The sequence below is a fragment of the Camelus bactrianus genome, chromosome X (genome assembly GCF_048773025.1).
Source record: "Camelus bactrianus isolate YW-2024 breed Bactrian camel chromosome X, ASM4877302v1, whole genome shotgun sequence".
NCBI classification, from domain to species: Eukaryota; Metazoa; Chordata; class Mammalia; order Artiodactyla; family Camelidae; genus Camelus; species Camelus bactrianus.
In genome coordinates this window covers 58147199-58166962 of record NC_133575.1, presented here as the reverse complement: position 1 = coordinate 58166962, position 19764 = coordinate 58147199, and the positions used below count along the sequence as shown (strand labels likewise).

At 44.5% G+C, this 19764-nt stretch overlaps 1 protein-coding gene and 1 non-coding gene across 12 annotated transcripts; both read left to right on the top strand.

Annotated features, from left to right (window-relative positions):
• Positions 1–2283: 2283 nt before the first annotated feature.
• Positions 2284–19133, top strand: TRO (trophinin). Of its 11 annotated transcripts, none has more exons than XM_074359705.1 (13): positions 2287–3170; positions 10499–10587; positions 10880–12067; positions 12740–12844; positions 12960–13023; positions 13287–13366; positions 13885–13976; positions 14679–14758; positions 14850–14892; positions 15293–15355; positions 15931–16045; positions 16840–18731; positions 18907–19133. In XM_074359705.1, the coding sequence occupies exons 1-12, from the start codon at positions 3113–3115 to the stop codon at positions 18718–18720; spliced, it is 3858 nt and encodes a 1285-aa protein (XP_074215806.1). In that variant the 5' UTR covers positions 2287–3112; the 3' UTR covers positions 18721–18731; positions 18907–19133. The 11 variants fall into 11 exon arrangements, with proteins under 11 accessions (XP_074215809.1, XP_074215806.1, XP_010954041.1 ...); XM_010955739.3 differs by lacking the exon at positions 2287–3170 and adding an exon at positions 9019–9156 and having other exon boundaries at positions 11993–12067; XM_010955738.3 differs by lacking the exon at positions 2287–3170 and adding an exon at positions 9019–9156 and having other exon boundaries at positions 11975–12067.
• Positions 15567–15695, top strand: LOC123617072 (small nucleolar RNA SNORA11). The gene has a single exon (XR_006725145.1). It is a non-coding gene; the product is annotated as a small nucleolar RNA SNORA11 (small nucleolar RNA).
• Positions 19134–19764: the final 631 nt, after the last annotated feature.

The window sequence follows — 19764 nt, the reverse complement described above, 5'->3', positions numbered from 1 at the left end:
CCTCCGTGCAGCCCTTCCGTCCTCCGCCCGGCTTGTGCAGCCTGGCCCCGCCCGTGGCTGCCGGCCGGCGTCTCAGGCTGGGTGTCGGGGGGACGCTCTGTGCCCGTTTAACTTAGTTCTGTTAGTCAAGGGCTGCTCTGTACAGATCCGAGCCTCGGAGGCTCCCCCTCCGTCCCACTGGCCTCTCAGTTGGAGAGGGGAGACCCAGCGAGCGAGCGCCAGTCCTCCTTTGCCGCTCCCTCCCCGCGGGACCTGTCCCGCGCTGCTTTGCCTTTTGTTCTTTCTTTTTTCCTTTTCTCCTACTAGATTTTTGGTGTCTTTATCTTTTGAAGAGGGTGATGTTCTGTCAGAGTTCCACAGGTGCTCTGGTTGGCTGAGTGGGTCTGTAGATGTGGGTCTTGGTGTATTTGTGGGAGAGGGTGACCTGCGAGCGTCCTTCTACTCCGCCATCTTCTCCGTCTTACCTTTTTCTACTTTCTTGAGGTAGGAACTGACTTGCACCTCCTCATTGCTTCTGCCTGAGGGTGTAAGCTCAGCTTCCCATTGAGCCCTGACGCTACTATAGGAGTGAAAAGCAGAGAACTGACTCATACTACTTTGTTGCTGCAAGGTAGTGGCAGAAGTTAAACTCTCTGCTAGGACCCACTGACACTGGGGTGTGGACAGCAAGGTATTGCCTAAGTCCCACCTTACACCACCTTGTTTTACCTCATTGATACAGGAGGGGATGGAAGCTCAGCACCTCGCTGGTTCTTTTAACAACAGAGCTGTTTGTGTGCATGAGTGTGTGCCTTGAGGGGAGTGAAGTACTAGCTAGTCCCATCTTACACTGTCTTATTTTGTCTTGTTGATGCCAGATGAAAGGTGGAAGCTCAGCTCCTGACCAGACCCCACTGACACCTGGATGGGGGAAAAGCAAAGTGCCTACTAGCCTGGACCTGCACTGACTTGTTCAGTCTCACTGATGCTAGGTAAAAGTGGAAGCTGAGCTCCCCATTGTGGTCTGCTGACATCTCAAGTAGGGTAAAGTAGATTTCTGACTAGTCTTGACTGGTATTGCCTGTTCACTGATGCTGGCTGGAAGTAGAAACTCAGCTTATTGCTGAATCCTACTGACACTACCCTCTTGGGGGAATTCAAACACTACCCATTCAGTCCACCAACACAACACAGAGGGAAATTGTCAATTGTCTAACTATTATTGTTGATTTAGCTATTTTTTCTTTTCAATTATATAAATTTTTGTCTTATATTTTTGAAGCTCTGCTGTTATTTGCATACGTATTTTAAATTGTTGTATCTTTCTGAAGAATTAACTTCTTCACCATTATGTTACATTGTTCTTTATCCCTGAAAATATTCCTAGTTCTGAACTCTGCTTTGTACCATTGTTCCAGTACAATTGGTTGAATAGGCCTTGCTTTCTCTGTTGAATTGTCTTGACACCTTTGTCAAAAATTAATTGGTCATAAATGTGTGAATTAATTTCTGGACTCTATTCTGTTCTATTAATTTGTATTTTTTTCTCAATGATTTCCAACTGTAGTGATTGTATTTGCTTCTTAGTGAGTCTTAAAACCAACTACACTTCTGGTCCAATATGTAAGGACCTTGAAAGTCATCACTATTGTACTCATAACAACAACCAAAACAGCTGATCAAGCTGAAAATCAGCTCTTCTTAGATTTGTTAGGGAATTGTAGTCATAGGTAAACTGATGCTCCTAAAATCAGAGGGATAGTTACAGAGAATCACAGCTTACAAAAGCAAAAGTCTAGGAGCAGAGATCACCACTGGGGCCAGTACCAGGGTAGGACAAGTTAAATTGTAATTGACTAATTAATGGAGGCTTATTGTGGATAAGAATGAGGGTTTAAAATGCTGGGAGGACATTCTTAGGAGAGGGGGCACACTTTCATGAGTTTTGCCTCCAAGAAACCTATCAAGTTCTCACTAGTAAAGATTGGAAAAAATACTTCCAGTTGGGTAGGGAGAAAACAACCATTTAAAAATACATCAAGGGCATTCTGTTCTTACTAAGGCCAGCCCTAACGGGAAATTATTTTACTACTGCCTGACTGACTAAGATTGTACCAGAACCAGACCTGGGAGAAGGAAAACACCCAACTCCCGCCCTCTCTAGCCTTCCTGTCTTGTGAAGGTCATGGTCCAGGGACCAGACTCAGTAAGAACACTTAGGCCTAATCACAGAAGTATAAAATCTCCCCTTACACACATACTTTATCATCACACCAATATGGTTCCTGTATAATAATAGAGAAAAACAACTGCAAGAACTGAATGCATCAGACCTTATTTAAAAAGAAGTCTGTAGGGAAACCAAAATATAACAGGGGAGATAAACACAAGGACAACAGAGGAAATTCTAGCCTTGACACTTACAGATACAGAAAATGGCAAACAATCTAATTCCTAACCTGCTAAAAATAAAACCTCATGCTAAAAACCTATTCATCTCAGTTCCTTTTAGCCAGAACATCATGTCCAGCTTTCAACAAAAAAAAAATAAAAGGCAAATTAACAGACAAACAACACAGTTTGAGGAGACAGAACAAGCATCAGAACTACACTCAGATACAGCAGAAATGTTGGAATTATCAGACCATAAATTAAAAAAAAAATATGATTAATAAGCCAAGGACTCTAATAAAAAAGTGGACAACATACTATTGAAAAGCATGATCCGTAAAGAGGGAGGTTGAAACTTTAAAAAAAATCTAAAAAAAAATGCTAGAATAAAAACCACTGAAACAGAAATGGAGAATGCCTTTGATGGGTTCATCAGTAGACTGGCTGAGGAAAGAATCAGTGTACTTAAAGAAGTGTCAGCACAAACTTCTAAAACTGAAATGCAAAGAGAAAAAAGAATGAAAAAGGCAGAACAGAATAATCAAGAACTGTGGGACAATTTGAAACGGTGTAACATATGTGTAATGGAAATTCCAGAAAGACAAGAAAGAGGGAAAAACAGAAGAAATATTTGAAGTAATAGTGACTGAGAATATTTCAGGTTTAATGAATAGACATCAAACCACTCATCTAGAAAGCTTATAGAACACCAAGCAGGATAAATACCAAAAATATTACATCTATGCATATTATTTTCAAATTGGAGAAAATCAAAGACAAAGAGAAAATCTCAAAATCAGGTAGGTAAATCCTATAACTTTGTTGATCTTTCTTAAAGTAGCTTTAGTTATTTTAAGTTTTTTGCATTTTGACATAAAGTTTAGATTCTGCTTGTCAAAATAAAACCAAAAATCTCTCCCAGAATGTTGATTGGGTTTGTGTTGAATTTATAGATCATTTTGTAGAGAATTATCACTGAACAACTAAAAGCTGAATGGTCTATCATTTTATTATTCCTTTTCTACTTGGTTCTTTTTTGTTTGCTTCTTTTATTTGGCCTTTCTTTCTTTTGGATTATTTGAATATTTTTATTATTCCATTTTAATTTATCTATTGTATTTTTACAAAACATCTCTTTATGTTTTTTAATGTTTTCCCTAAATATTATAATGTACATACCTAAATTAGAGTTGATTTTGTGCCACTGTATGTAAAATGTAGAAACAATCTAACCATATAGCTTCCTTAATTCTAAACCCATTGACTTTTATTTATTTTTTACTTTAACTTTTTAAATTGAAGTATAGTAGATTTACAATATTGTGTTAGTTTCAGGTGTACAGTAAAGAGATTTATATATATATATATTTTTTGATTCTTCATACTATGGCTTACTACAAGATATTGAATATAGATTCCTGTGCTATACAGTAAATTCTTGTTGTTTATTTTATATATAGCAGTGTGTATCTGTTAATCTATACACTCTTAAATTATCCTTCCCCTCTCTCTCCCATTTGGTAACCGTAAGTTTGTTTTCTATGTCTATGAGTCTGTTTCTGTTTTGTAAATAATTTACTTATATTATTTTCTTAAATTTCATATTAAGTAATTTATATAATATTTGTTTTTCTCTATCTGGCTTACTTCACTCAGTATGATAATCTCTAGGTCCATCCATGTTGCTGCAAATGGCGATATTTCATTTTTTATGACTGATTAATAGTCCATTATATATATATATACATCTTCTTTATTCATTCATTCGTTAATGAATACTTAGGTTGCTGCCATATTTTGGTTATTGTAAATGTAAATTGTATGAACATTGGGTGCATGTATCTTTTTTAATTAGAGTTTTCATTTTTTCTGAATATATGCCCAAGAGCAAGATTGCTGGGTCATATGGTAACTCTATATTAGTTTTTTGAGGGCTCTCCATACTGTTTTTCATAGTGGTGGCACCAATTTACATTCTCACCAATAATGTAGAAGGGTTCCCTTTTCCCCCCACCTTCTCCAGCAATCTATTATTTGTAGGCTTTTTGATAATGGCCATTCTGCTGGTGTGAAGTGATGCCTCAATGATGTTTTGATTTGAATTTCTCTAATAATTAGTGATGCTGAGCATCTTTTCATGTGCTTATTGGTCATCTGTACATCTTCTTTAGGGAAATGACTAGGTCTTCTGGCCATTTTCTTTAACTGGTTTGTTTGTTTATTTATTTATTTATTTATTTATTTATTTATTTATTTATTTATTTATTTATTTATTGGTATTGAGTTCTATGAACTGTTTCTATGTTTAGCGTTTTAACCTTTTGTTGGTCACATTATATGCAAATATTTTCTACTATTCTGTAGAAAATTTTGTTTTGTTTATGGTTTCCTTTGTTCTGCAAAAGCTTTTAAGTTTGATTAGGTCCCATTTGCTTATTTTGCTTTTATTTCTTTTGCCTTAGAAGACCAATCTAAGAAAACATTGCTACAATTTATATCAGAAAATGTTTTGCCTCTGTTCTCTTCTAAGAGTTTTATGGTGTCATGTCTTACGTTTAGGTCTGTAAATTTTTTTTAGTTTATTTTTGTATATGTTGTGAGGGAGAGTTCTAACTTCATTAATTTACATGAGGCTGTCCAGTTTTCCCAACACCACTGACTGAAGACACTGTCTTCTCCATTGTACATTTTTGCCTCTTTGTTGAAGATTAATTGATTGTAGGTGTGTGGGATTATCTCTGGGTTCTCAATTCTATCCCATTGATCTCTATATCTGTTTTGGTGCCATATCATGCTGTTTTGATTACTGTAGCTTTGTAGTACTGTCTGAAGTCTGGCAGAGTTGTGCTTCTAACTTTGTTCTTTTTCCTTAGAATTGTTGAGGCAATTCTGGGTCTTTTTGTGATTCCATATAAATTTTAGGATTATTTGTTCTAGTTCTGTGAAAAATGTATGGGTAATTTGATAGGGATTGCATTATATCTGCAGATTACTTTGGGTAGTACAACCACTTTAACAATTTTAATTCTTCCAATCCAAGAGCATGGGATATCTTTCCATTTCTTTGAATCATGTTCAATTTCCTTTATCAATATTTTATGGTTCTCAGCATATAAATCTTTCATCTCATTGGTTAAGCATATTCCTAGCAACTTTTGGACACAATTTTAAATGAAAAAAAGTAGACTCACAGATATAGAGAACAAAAGAGTTGCATTACCAGTGGGGAGAGGGCAGGGGGTAATACAGAGGTGAGGAAATAGGAGGTAAAAACTGTTGGGTGTAAGATAGGCCAAGGATATATTGTACAACACAAGGAATATAGCTGATATTTTGTATTACTTGTAAATGGAAAGTAACTTTTAAAATTGTATAAAAATTAAAGAAAATAAAAAGAACAAAAATAAATGTTGGGGAGGATGTGGAAAAAAGGGAACACCCCTACACTGTTAGTGGGAATGTAAATTGGTGCAGCTATTGTGGAAAACAGTATGAGGATTTCTTTAAAAAACTAGAAATAGAGCTACAATATGCCCCAGCAATTCCACTCCTGGGTGTATATCTGAAAAAAACCCCACTGATTCAAAAAGATACATGCAGCCCAATAGTCATAGCAGCATTATTTACACTAGCCAAGGTAAAGAAACAACCTAAATGTCCTTTAACAAATGAATGGATAAAGAGGATGGTGTATATATATTCAATGGAGTACTATTCAGCCATAAAAAAGAAAAGTTGCCATTGACAGCAACATAGATGTACTTGGAGGGCATTATGCTAAGTGAAATAAATCATACAGAGAAAGACAAATACTGCATGATATCACTTATATGTGGAACCTAAAAGATACAACAAACTAATGAATATAACAAAAAAGAAGCAGACTCACAGATATAGAGAACAGACTAGTGGTTACCAGTGGAGAGAGGGAGGTTGGAGGGGCAAGATAGTGCTAGGGGATTAAAAAAGGTTATTATGGGATTATATGAAATCATGTGTGTGAAACTTTTGAACATTGTAAAGCACTAAAGAATTTAAAGAATCTTTCATTCAATAAAAAATGCAACAGATTTCTGTATATTAATCTTGTATTGTGCTACTTTGCTGAATTTATTTATTAGTTCTAATATGTTTTGTGTGGAGACTTTGGGATTTTCTACATAGAGTATCATGTCACCTGCATATAATGACAATTCTACCTCTTTCTTTCCAATTTGGAGGATTTTTATTTATTTTTCTTAGCTAGTTGCAGTGGCTAAGACTTCCATTACTATGTGGAATACAAATAGTGAGAGTGGGCATCCTTGTCTTGTTCTAGGATTCCCTAGATATAGCCAACATACCCTCATACTTTTCTAAATTGTGTCCACTCCTGCAGTTTCTACTCATAAAAATTTAGTACTGATTTCTGTATATGTATGCTTTTGGCTGTAAGTAAGAGAAAATCCAACTCCAAACTGACTTAAAAAGAGGTGTGTTGTACCATGTATAAGGAAAGTTCAGGAGTAGCACTGGATTTAGACATGGCTTAATACGAAAAAAACAAAAAAAAAATGGCAATGGGAGAAATAATGAAATAAAGGAAGGAGAGAGGGAAAATTAGCAGAAGGGTATTTGAAGATCAGGTAACATAATATTTCATTCTGATGGCTACTCTGTGAATCAGGACATGAGTTCTGGGTCTAAGAGATGAACCAGATCTGCATGATGGGGCCTCAAGGAACTCACAATCCAGCAGGTAGGACAGAGAGTAAACCAGTAAACACAGAATTCCTGCCTAGTTTGTCAAGTGCTTTGACATGGTCATGCAAGAATAAGGGGAAAGGAAAGAAATTAAACTTGGGGTGATCTCAGATGGTTTCTTGGAGAAAGCAGCATTTGTACCAGTCTTTTTAGGAAGGCAAGCCTTTTATAGGCAGGCATGGGGTATGGGAGTGGGGAACAAAGACATTCCAGGTAGAGGAACAGCTTGAGCAAAGGTATGGCATTGGCAGAAGGCAGAAGATGTTTGGGGAATGGTGAGTCATCCACTGTGACCAAGGCCTGTAAGACCGGCAGAGGCCAATCGTGGAGGGCCCTGAATGACAGGCTAAGGAGCTTGGATTTAAACCTGCAGGCCAAGGGAACCCTTGGTGACTACAGATATGGTGGGCTTTGTGTTTCAAACATGACTGTGAGAGCCTCTGTGAGAACAGACTGGAGAGGAACAGATGGGAAGCCAGTGCGTTAGAGCAGAGACTCATCTGCCACTGTCCCATGTGCCCCTATACTCAGTAGAGGTTCCTCAGAGCCTGCAGTCTTCCCACAAAATTATTCCTTCTCCCCTTCTCTTCTGCCAATGTCCTACTCCTCTCACAGGACCCAGCCAGCTCAAACACTCCCTATCTGGAAGATTTCACTGCCTTCTGGTTGGTGATTTCCTCGGTGAGCCCCCTCCATACCCTGTTCTGGCATTCTGAGGTGACATGTCATATTTCTATGCATCCCAGGCAGATGGAGAACTCTACAAGGACAGGGTGTGAATCTCATCCATTTTGTATCTCCTATGCCTAGTACGGGTTTTGGCACATGAAAAACCATTGGGAAACTCTTCACCAGTGAATTAGAGAAAGAATGCATGAGGTGAAAGAAGAAACAGGAGAAGGAGAGGAGAAAACTTGAACAGAGACGGAGGGAAGGGGGCAGAAAGATAGAGAGTTGGGATGGTCAAGAGAAATGAGGGGAAGAGAATGGAGGAAAGGAGCCAAGTATCAGACCTGGCGCAGTAAGTGTCACACTTTGGAATCAAGCAGATGTGGGTTCATATCCTGGTTCTGTCATGTAGTGACCATGTGCCTCTAGACAAGATCACTTCACCTCTTGGGCATCAGTTTTGTCAACTGTGGAATGATGATAATACTAGTTCCTCCTACATGGGTGTTTCAGAAGTTAAGAACAGAAGTGAGTTCTTTGAGGACAGGCATCCTATCTTCCTTGTCTTTGTTTGCCCAACATCGAACAAGGGCTTTGGCACAACTTGTGCTCAACCAATAATGACCGAGTGAGAAAATGAATGCTTGAGAAGAACTGTGTTCTGTACTGGGGAGCAGTGCTCCATTCCACAAGGGAGAGTCTAAGCACTTGCTTAGTGTACCAGTAAAGGAGGAACATGGCCCCCATAAAAATTTTCAGCTAAGGTGGTATACTTTAAAAGCATCAACATAGTCATCAGGGGATAAATAAAACCTTTTGTTAGACTTCCTTACATTTGCTGTTTTTATTCTGAATTACGTATGATGTGGGGCCACCCTAAACTTTCATTGTTTAGAGCCTCTAAACGTCTTAATCTTGTCCTACTCACGCAATAGAAATGAATATGATCTAGTTCCCTACCCCAGATCAGCTGCTGGGGAGAGACCCAGACACACACATCGACAACACTCTATGTAATTAGTGTTGTTGTCGAGGGGGCTGTAGGAAGCATTGGTGTGGGAGTTCAGAGAAGCACAGTCCTCCTAGGGGAACAGAGGAATCACATAGGAAGGGGATACAGGGTAGGGGAGATAGAGAAATCAAATGGAGAAAAGAAGAGAGTAATTGCTGACTAAGAGGTAGTACAGAAAAGAGACCACACTGAGGGGAAAGGAAAATTGGAAGTAGGGAGTGAGGGAGGAGGCTGACAGGCAGGGAAGGAGACCCCTCTGGAGGCGGAAAGAGGCAGGATCACTTCCGGCTGGGGAGGGGGAGCAGACAAGCTCAGATCTAAGGAGAAGCTTGGAGAGAGCGGACGCCTTTTGGACTGGAGAGGTGAGCTAAGGTGCTCTGCTTTACTGAAGAGCCTGTAGGGAGGGTGGCTTTGGGCTTGGGCTTCGATGTGTTTGACTCCACATGCCCCTAAGTTTTGCAGAATATCTGCTAGGGATTCAGGAGCTAAAGGCATCAGAGTGGTCGGATTTAGAGGTGCCTGGATCTGGTTCGAACCAGAGAAAGGAGGGTGCAGAATCCCCCTTAAGCAACGGAAAGGCGAGATCTGGACTCGCCTTTGGGGCTGTTGGGGCTGCAGGAAGGAGGGATGCAGACCTGGTCGGGACTGCAGAAAGGAGAGATCAAGGAATTGTTCCACCATAGAAAGAAAGGAACAGGATCCAGTTTGGCAGGGAGATAGGCGATGGCAGGACTCCGTGAAGCTGGAGAAAGAGGGCGGGACCGGGTTTGGGCCACTGAAAGTAGAAACTGGGACCTAGAAGAAGGAAGGGGCAGAATTCCTACTGAACAGTGAAATGATCAGGCTCAGAGGCGAGAAAAGAGGGGCTAGGTCCTGGTTGATTCCCAGTTTGAAAAGGAAAGGGACAGGACCGGGTAGGGTTCGGGAACGAGGATTACACAAAAGCGTAAAAGCATAATACTGTCGGATTTGTGGTGGGGTATCCATGTTGCAGAAAGGGCGGGATGGTCATTTGCAGACGTGGAAGTAGGGGAGCGGTGTTGGGGAGGGGGCGGTGCAAGGACATACTGCAGAGCTGAGAGAGGGAGCGGGTACATAAAGGGAAGAGGAGGTGCGGAGAAGTACTGCAGAGCGGAGGGAGGGGGCATTTCGGGAAGCGGAGCTGCAGTGCGTGGCTGTACTGCAGAGGAGAGGGACTGTCTATTGCAGAGGTTGGGGAAGGGGCGGTGCAAGGAGGTGCTGCAGAGAGGAGGGAGGGAGGGAGGGGGCCCATGTTGGGGGAAGGGTTGGAGTGAGATGAGATGCAGTTATAAAGGGAGGGTAAGGGGTGGAGCCGAGATGTTCTGCTGATCTGAGGGCAGAGGGTTTATGTGGAATTGAATTGGTCAGACTGTCCACCAAAGCACTTGCGCGCAGAGCGCCTGAGCTTGCCCGCACTCATTCCGTTGGCGCGCATGCGCACTATCAAATTGCGGTATGGGGGTGGTGTGTAAGGTTAAGGGGCGGGGTCGTGAAACTGACTTTCGGTTTCTTGGAGGCAAAGAGAGGAACAAGGATTTGGAAGCCAGATGGTCTGGGTTTCTAGGTATGAGAACCCAGTAGTTGAAGGGTTTGGGGCCCAAAGTTTGATGAGATCCCGCTGCTTCAAGGATTGTCAGGAGGCCTGATGAATCTTCACCTCCCTCTCATTCTCTCTTAACTCAGGCCCCATCCTATCAAGCTCAGCTGTTTCTCGACTTTCCAGAAAAATGAATAGGAGAAATGACTATGATTATAAGATGTCCCCGTTACAGGTGAGGCCTCCCTGCATTCTCACTAGGCCATCTGCCCTGTCCTGAGTTCACTTACTGCTGTTGAACCCCCTACCACTCTGTAGTTTCATAATTCTCTGTCTAACCTGTTTCAGTCCTCCCCTGCATGGTGGAGGAGGACAAGGTGAGGAAAACCTACCTATTTCCTGTTCCCTTCCTCTTTCTTCACCCTCTCCTTCAATCAGTCATCACTCAGAGGAAGGGGAGGCCTTGTGGAAAGGGTGGGCTGTAGGGAGGCCAGATGGCTCAGCCTATCATAATCCTAAGTGTGTAGGGCCCTCTGCCTCCCCCTGGGAGCCTGGGGCTTCACTTCCCTCCAGATGTACAGGCTGAGACCACAGAAGAAGACAGTATCTTGCTGATGCATACCCTCTTGGCGGCAACCAAGGACCCCCTGGCCATGGACCCACCAGTTGCCAACCAGCCTAAGAAAAGCAAGACCAAGAAGGCCCCTATTAAGGCTATCACTAAGACCATACCTGCTACCCTTCCAGTCCCATCTGCCGATGTGATTGCCACCAACAAGCCTAAAATAACTTTTCAGGCTTTAAACCTGCCAATCATCCCCCAGGTCACCCAGGCTTCAGCTACCACTGAGGCAGCCAATACTCAGGCTTCTTCATTCACCTCTCAGCCTAAGAAAGCCAACAAGACAAAGAGAGTTACTGCTAAGGCAGCCCAGGGCTCCCAATCTCCAACTGGCAGTGAGAGTGTCACCACAGAGATTAAGTCACCCTTGCAGGCCCTAAACTTACCTGTGATCCCACAGACTATCCAGACTCCATTTGCCAGTGAGTCAGCCAATTCCCAGGCCTTGTTAGCCTCCACCAAGCCTAAGAAAGCTTTCAAGGCTAAGAAGGCTCACAATAAGGCCATAGCTAGTGCCACTGTGATCTCACTGGGTCCATCTACCACTTACACTGCTACCACCCAAGGCCAAATTACCAATGTGACAGCCAATACCCAGGCCACAGCAGCCTCCATCCAAACTAGGAAAGCTTTCAAAGCCAAGAAGGCAACTGTTAAGGGCACAAATACTGATACTGAGCTCCTAGAGGCCCCAGATGCAACTGAGACAGCTACCAGGCAGACTGAGGCCTCATCAGCAGCTATCTGGCCCAAAAAATCCAAGGGCAAGAAGGCTGCCAATAAGGGCCCAAATTCTGCCTGTGAGATCTCTGAGGCCCCACCTGCCACTCAAATGGTCACAGACCAAGCCTTAGCAGTTACCCTCCGGGTCAAGAGAGGGTTCAGGGCTCAGAAGGTTGCCACTAAGGTCCGGACAACTGAAAGCCAGACTCAAATTGACCAAGGGGTCCAGGCCAAAATGGCTACCTCTCAGACCAACATAAGTGCCCTTGAGACTCAGGTTGCTGCTGCTGTCCAGGCCCTGGCAGATGACTACCTGGCTCAGTTGAGTCTGGAGCCCACATCCAGGACCCGGGGCAAGAGGAACCAAAAGGTGAGATCTTTGACATCACCATCTTTAACTTTGTACTTCTTTTCCATTCTTATCCTCCTGGTTTGTTCATCTGTTCTACGAGAGTTTACTGAGACTTTTTATTCTGAGCCAGTCCCTGTGTTCACATTGGCTGTGAGAGATGCTGAGAAGAATGTGATGTGGTTCCTGCTCATTGGCAGTTCACAGATTGGTTGGGAAATAAGACATCCATACCCTTAGCTGCAACCTGGATATAATTCAACTTGTATTTACATAGTAACTACCACATGCCAGGTTTTGTTTTGAGTATAGTCACACAAGTTGTGTCTTTATGTTTTGGAAGTAACTCTTACCAGCTAGGGATCATAGGTCCCAGTTTTAAAGATAAGAAAACTGAGTCCCAGAGAGGTGAAGAGACTTGTTGAAGGGATACAGCTAGTAGAACCAGTGGTGGCCAAAAGAAGAAGAGAAGGAACCAGGCCTGGCTCTTGGGGCATTCCTGTCCTGGCAGGGAAATGAAACTCCTGCCTAGAAGATAGTGAAAAACAAATCTAGGATTCCGTGTGGCCAATGGTAAGGTCAGGACCCACTACAGGGAGGGTTTAGGAGACTTTCAGGAACAGGCTGGGTAGGGAGACAGAGCCAACTCTTTCACCTGGTAACTCTGGACCTTCCTTCTTTCTGACAATGCAGTCCAAGCATCTGAACGGGGATGAGAGAGGTGGTGTTAATTATAGGTGGATCCCATGGGGCCGGAGGCCTCCACTGCCCCGAGATGTGGCCATTTTGCAAGAAAGGGTAAGAATCCAATGCTGCCCAGTCTCTTCTCTTATTCACCTGCCCTCTTCTTTGTCATCCTACCAAGTTTTCTGAAAAGATATTGAGGTCTCCCCATGTATTCCTCTTCCCCTAGGCAAATAAGTTGGTGAAATACCTGTTGGTTAAGGACCAGACAAAGATACCCATCAAGCGCTCAGGTAGAGTCATACCAACCCTCCTCCCTGAACTCTCCTCTCTTCTCCCCTCTTCTCCATGCCATGGGGATAACCATTTACCATTATGGCCTTTCCATTCTCTCATATGTACGCACCCCCCACTCTCTTCACACTCTGTCATGGCTGGCATCTCCTGTTAACACAATTCAAGACTCAGACTGCACAAACCCCACAGAGCTGGCAAAAGGGCTGCAGGTCAGTGGCCCCTGCTCAGCCCAGCTACTTCCACCTCTCCCTTCCTGCAGATATGCTGAAGGATATCATCCAAGAATATGATGAATATTTCCCAGAGATCATTGAACGAGCAAGCTATGCTCTGGAGAAGGTAAAGGGACAGCCCTGAGGGATGGGTGCAACGGGGAAGTCTTGAATGGAACAAAGGTGTACATGTCTCTTTGCGGGGGACCACAGAGACTCACTAATCCAGCCCCATCACTGTGTAGCTGGGTAGACAGTGGCCTAGGGAGCAGCATAGACTATCCCAGGGTCACACAGCAAGTCGGTGGTAAAGCACAGGTTGGACCCAAGCCACCTAGTTTAGTCCTGGCTGCTGGCTGCTGATTGACATGTCCTGTAATGTATTTCAGGTGGTCACCTCTCCCTTCCATTGCCCAGTCTCTATCTCCCTAGATTCCCACTAATCACAAATATGATTTTGATAACAATAGTACATTTGTTACCTGTTTGCTGTGTGCTGGCCACGCAACTAAGTGCTTTATGTGCCTTATTTCTCACACACAGTCACAAAACCCTAGGTAAACAGGGAACTGCGGGATGCTCAACAAGCTCATTGATGCCTAGGCTGAATTTTGTCATCTCACAGACTATTCTTTCACTTGGCAGATGTTTCGAGTCAATCTGAAGGAAATTGATAAGCAAAGTAGCTTGTATATTCTCATCAGCATTCAGGAATCCTCCGCAGGCATACTGGGAACGTAAGCTGGGATAGGGCTGGGATGGGAGAGAGGCTTCTGCTTTTGTCCATCCCTGTCTTCTTCTCTCCTCACATTCCCTTGGGGAGTCAGGAAAGACAGAACCTAAAAAATCCCCTGTTACAGCTCCTGAACATAGTTTGAGCCCTACTCAGACTAGTGGTGCCTGATTATGATTGGCTGAAGGGTGTAGAAGCCTGGAGCAGGGCATTCCTACTGTCAGATTTTCTGTCTCTCCAGAAGCTTCCCAGGAAAGCAGACCTGTCATTGCTTGTCTCTTCCTGTTGGCCTTGGTAGAATGGTTCTCAAGGGAGGGCTTCCTGGTATGGGTGGATCATGGTGCTTGAAGGACAGGAGCATCATTGGGGCTGTGCCTCGAGTTCTCTCAGGGCTGAGGAGTCTGGGAGAGAAAGAAGGGACTCACATTGACTGGGTGCCCAGGTCCTACCAAGTTGACAGGCATCCTTCTGTCTTCTCAGCATCCCGGGGAGAGGAGGATGTGATCGTCCCATTTTATGCGTAGGAGACTAGGCTCAAGAGTCTAAGTGCCTCACTCAGGGTTACATAGAGCTTGAAGCATAGACTGGGAGGAATTCTCCCATATCTGAAGAATCTGGGGGAGGCTAGCCCAGTGAGCTGGCCAGTGTGGTTTTTTGCAGATGGCTGCTGGACGTAAACCTTCTCTCTGTCCCATTATTCTCCTAGGACCAAGGACACACCCAAACTAGGTCTTCTCATGGTGATTCTGAGTGTCATTTTTATGAATGGCAACAAGGCCAATGAGGGTGAGTGGCTGGGCTGGCAGCTGAATTGGGGGTTGTGGTTGGAATTCCACATGTTCATTTTCTGTCCCTGTTCTTTTGCCTCCCCTTGCAGCTGTCATCTGGGAGGTGCTGCGCAAGCTGGGGCTGCGCCCCGGGTATGATTGGGCTCTCTCAGCACTTGCTGTCCGTGTTGTCCTTTGGCAAGAGAGGATGGTCCCAGGATTGTGTCAGCCTGGTGGTCTGGTGGAGTGGGTGGGGGTGCTGGATAGGGCAGAGGATCCAGGGTTTTGACCTGGGTGGATGGGGAAAGGGTCCTGACTGTCTTCTCCCTCTTTCTGTTCTAAGCTGATGTATAAGATAGACTTTCAGGGCATCCCTGAGAAAGAACCATCTGGCCTCAACTGCCTGCTTCTAGTGACCATGTGTTCACTGCTTTCCTGACTTCATGGAGATGGTCTCATGTGCTAGAGAGGTCTCTTCCACGTTGGGAAAGGCCTCTGCCCTCACCTGGGGAGTTCTGATCTTGCTTCATGGGTTTTTTTTTCCCATTGTCAGGGTGAGGCACTCGCTCTTTGGGGAAGTAAGGAAGCTCATCACAGACGAGTTTGTGAAGCAGAAGTAAGTGGTGTTTGGGGGCTTTGTAAGGCCCTGCAGTGTTCTGAGTGTGCCAGTCTGGTCCAGACAGTGCTTGATCAGCGCCCACTCCCTTTTTTAAAATACCAGCTTTAGAGGTATGGGCATTCTGTTCCCTAGAACTGAGTCCTGTCCACAATTTCCATGGGTGGACCATTCCAGTGCTGGGCCAGACCAAACACAAGGTCCTTGCTATGGGGTGTGCTCAGAGCAGAATGCCCAGAGAATGGCTCCTCTGTTTACAACACACCCAATAGAAACTTGGGTTTACTCCTCACAGGTGGCAGGATACTTTGGCCTTCCTGTGACACTATGCCCTATACATGCCTCCCCTGCAACACCAAGTGACTGCTTTGCACAGGGCCAATGGGAAATGGCTCAGTATTGGAGGCCAAGATCATGAACTGTGTTTGGGAGTAAGTCTGGGGAAGGAGAGCCTTGGAAATCCTTCTCTAGAAGCTGAGTTTAGTATTTGTTTGGAGGAGGTTGCCACCTGGTGCTAAGTCATTAAGACAATAGGTTTGCTTGATTAGAAGCAAGTTTTATTTCCTTTCTCCAAGGTACCTGGAGTACAAGAGGGTCCCCAATAGCAGACCACCTGAATATGAGTTCTTCTGGGGCTTGCGTTCCTACCATGAGACTAGCAAGATGAAAGTCCTCAAGTTTGCCTGCAAGGTAACGGAAGAGCTCCCCTGTCTTGACATATTAAGGGTACAGGATGCCCTTGGCTGGGGCAGGCCATGTGCAGGGATGGGCAGGTACAGGGAAGACTGAAGTTCATATATAAACATATGGAACTTCATTCATGTCCTAGAATGCTGCTTGACATAAAATTTACATTATTTCATTCATTATTCATACTTCATATTGGTCTCCTTGACTGCTATAACAAAATACCATAGACTTGGTGGCTTAAACAACAGGAATTTATTTTATCATGGTCCTGGAGACTGGAAGTTCTAGATCAAGGTCAAGCAGGGTCAGTTCTGGAGAAGCCTCTCTTCTGGCTTGCAGACGAACACCTTCTTGCTGTGTTCATGGTGGAGAGAGAGCCTCTTCTTATAAGGACACTAATCTTACTGGATCATGGCCCCACCATTATGACCTCATTTAACTTTACTTCCATAAAGGCCCTACCTCCAAATGTAGTCACATTGGAGGCTGGTGCTTTAACATATGAATTCTGGGGGGACACAAACATTCAATTCATAACATACTTACTCTCTTATCTTTTCCCATATTACAGATGAAAACAGGCTCAGTGAGGTTAAGGTTAACTTGTCCAAGGTCACACAGCACCTAAGTTATCAGAGCTAAAATTGGATCTCAGGACTGACCCATTAGAGTGCCCCCAACAACTTAGAATTTTTTAAAATGCTACCATTAGTTTTACACAAAGCCCATGGTAGGTACTTAATACATAATTACAAATGTTATTTTCCTTATAATGATTGTCATTCTTATTTCAGGTGCAGAAGAAAGACCCCAAGGACTGGGCCGCTCAGTACCGGGAGGCAGTGGAGATGGAAGTCCAAGCTGCAGCTGTGGCTGTGGCTGAGGCTGAGGCCAGGGCTGAGGCAAGAGCCCAAATGGGGATTGGAGAGGAAGCTGTGGCTGGGCCCTGGAATTGGGATGACATGGATATCGACTGCCTAACAAGGGAAGAGTTAGGCGATGATGCTCAGGCCTGGAGCAGATTTTCATTTGAAATTGAGGCCAGAGCCCAAGAAAGTGCAAATGCCGGCACCAACATTGACTTCAGCAGAGGAGCTAGCACCAGGGCTAGCTTCAGTGATGGTGCTAGTATTAGCTTCAGTGGTACACCCAGCCCCAGTGGTGGCTTTGGTGGCAGAGCTGGCCTTAGCTTTGGTGGCACATGCAGCACCAGTGTCAGCTTCAGCAGTGCAGCCAGCATTTGCTTTGGCGGCACATCCAGCGCTTGCTCCAGCTTCAGTGGTGGAGCCAGCATTAGCCTCAGTGGTGCAGCCAGCACCAGCTGTAGTTTCAGCAGTGAAGCCAGTATTAACTTTGGTGGTACATCTTGTACCAGTGCCAACTTCGGTGGTGGGATCAGCTCCAGTTTCATTAGCCCACTCAACACCAGTACCAGTTTCAGTGGTGGAGCCAGCTCTGGTTTTGGAGGCACACCCAGCACCACTGCTGGCTTCAGTGATGCGCTCATTATGAGCACTGGCTTTGGCAGTACACTCGGCACCAGTGCACTCTTTAGTGGTGCACTGAGCACCAGCACTGGCTTTGGTGGCACACTCAGCACTAGTGTCTACTTTGGTGGCTCTCCTAGTACTGGTGCCAGTTTTGGTGGCACACTCAGTACCAGTATCTGTTTTGGTGGCTCTCCTAGCACCAGCACTGGTTTTGATGGTGTACTCAGTAGTAGTGTCTCCTTCGGTGGCTCTTCCAGCACCAGCACTGACTTTGGTGGCACACTAAGCACCAGTGTCTGCTTTGGTGGCTCTCCTAGCACCAGTGCCAGCTTTGGTGGTGCACTGAGCACCAGTGTTGGCTTTGGTGGTGCACTCAACACCAGTGCTGGTTTTAGCAGTGCTGTCAGCATTAGCACTGGCTTTAGTAGTGCACCCAGCACCAACTCTGGCTTTGGCAGTGTGTTCAGCACCAGTGCTGACTTCAGTGGGGCACTTAACACCACTACTGACTTTGGCAGTGTTCCCAGCACCACCATTGGCTTTGATGGAGTCCCCAGCGCCAGCTTCTGCTTTGGCAGTGTGTCTAACACCAACCTATGCTTTGGTGGCCCTCCCAGCACCAGTACCTGCTTTAGTGGTCCTACTGGTGTCAGTTTTGGTGATGGACCCAGCCCCAGTGCCGGTTTCAGCTTTGGCGATGGGTTAAGCACCAGTGCTGGATTTGGTGGTGGACTGAACACCAGCTCTGGCTTCAGTGGTGGACTGAGCACCAGTGCTGGCTTTGGTGGTGGACTGATCTCCAGTGATGGCTTTGGTGGTGGACTGGGCACCAATGCTGGTTTTGGCAGCACACTTGGCACCAGTGCTGACTTTAGTGGTGGCCTCAGCATCAGTGATGGCTTTGGCGGTGGGCCTAATACCAGCTTCGACGAAGGACTGAGTACTATCATTGGCTTTGGCAGTGGTTCCAACACCAGCACTGGCTTTACTGGCGAACCCAGCACCAGCACCGGCTTCATTGGTGGACCCAGTTCTATTATTGGCTTTGGCAGTGGACTGAGCACCAGTGCTGGCTTCAACGGTGGACCAAGCAGTAGTGCTGGCTTTGGCGGTGGACCGAGCAATGGTGCTGGCTTTGGTGGTGGAGCCACCAGCCTTGGTGCCTATAGCTTCTCCTATGGCTAGTAAGGTTTCAGGTAATTACAACATTTCCATAGCCAAGACCCATGGGGATGGGTATAAGAACTGGGAGATGCTATAAGAAACCCCAAGGCGGGAGGGCAAGGTGGGGAGATGAGCACAATGAAGGAAGTGTGAGAAAACAGTATATTTAGTGCTAAAATATGTTTCTGTTTGGTATTTTGTTTTCAGGTTTATTTCCCATGTTTACAGATCCTAGCAATGAATTGCAGCAGCCCTTCCCATGGAGCCAAGGTACATCCTTGGAATCTTTGTCCACACAACAGTCTAAACAGATACTACCAATCAGCTGAGGGTAACACACTATGAAAAATCTATTTGCCAATCCTGCTTTATTGTTTGCTTTTTGTGTCTTGTCATATTTTGGTATCAGAGTTACATTAAATTTGCAAAATGAATTAGAGTTTGTTCTGTCTTTTAATATGCTTAGGTTCTTGTGAGTGATATTTCAGGTTCATTGAAGAGCTAGAGATCAGCATAGCTCTATGGGGAAGGTGGGCTCCAAATTTAGGCTAAAAAACAAGTATGACTTCAGTGGGAGAGAAGCCTGGGGAAAGCATGGCAGGCAAGGGGATAATAGCTTAAGCAAACACATAGAGGAGGAAAGCCTGGAACAGATGGCAAAGGGAGAAGGTTCTGGATAGTAAGTGTAGATTTATTATGAGATGTCTATATAAGAATGGAGAGATAGAAAGGGAAGTAACTAAAGGTGGACATGGGAACAAAGGAGCATTTTCTTGGAATAGGGGAGAGAGACCTGAACATGTTGCATAGACTGTGGGGGCAAAAGCTGATAGAGAAGGACAGGATATAGGTATGGAATAGTAAGGAACTGACTAAATTAGCCCATCCTTAAGAAAGTGGGATGGACTAGAATACCAGAGAATAGAGGGTGACCCTGACTTTGAACAGGATCTAAGGGTGGCTGTGGAAGCAGATAAATGCAGATTTGTTTCAAGCAGCGGTCAGCAACATTGTAGTAGATTCCAGTAAAAGAGGTGATGCGGATTATACAAAATTTGGGTCTTG

Coding starts and splice junctions, on each gene's coding strand:
- TRO (XM_074359705.1), top strand. CDS start 3,113: ATGCATATTATTTTCAAATTGGAGAAAATCAAAGACAAAGAGAAAATC. Junction 10,588..10,879: donor ATAAGATGTCCCCGTTACAG/GTGAGGCCTCCC, acceptor CTAAGTGTGTAG/GGCCCTCTGCCTCCCCCTGG. Junction 14,759..14,849: donor TGGCAACAAGGCCAATGAGG/GTGAGTGGCTGG, acceptor CTCCCCTTGCAG/CTGTCATCTGGGAGGTGCTG.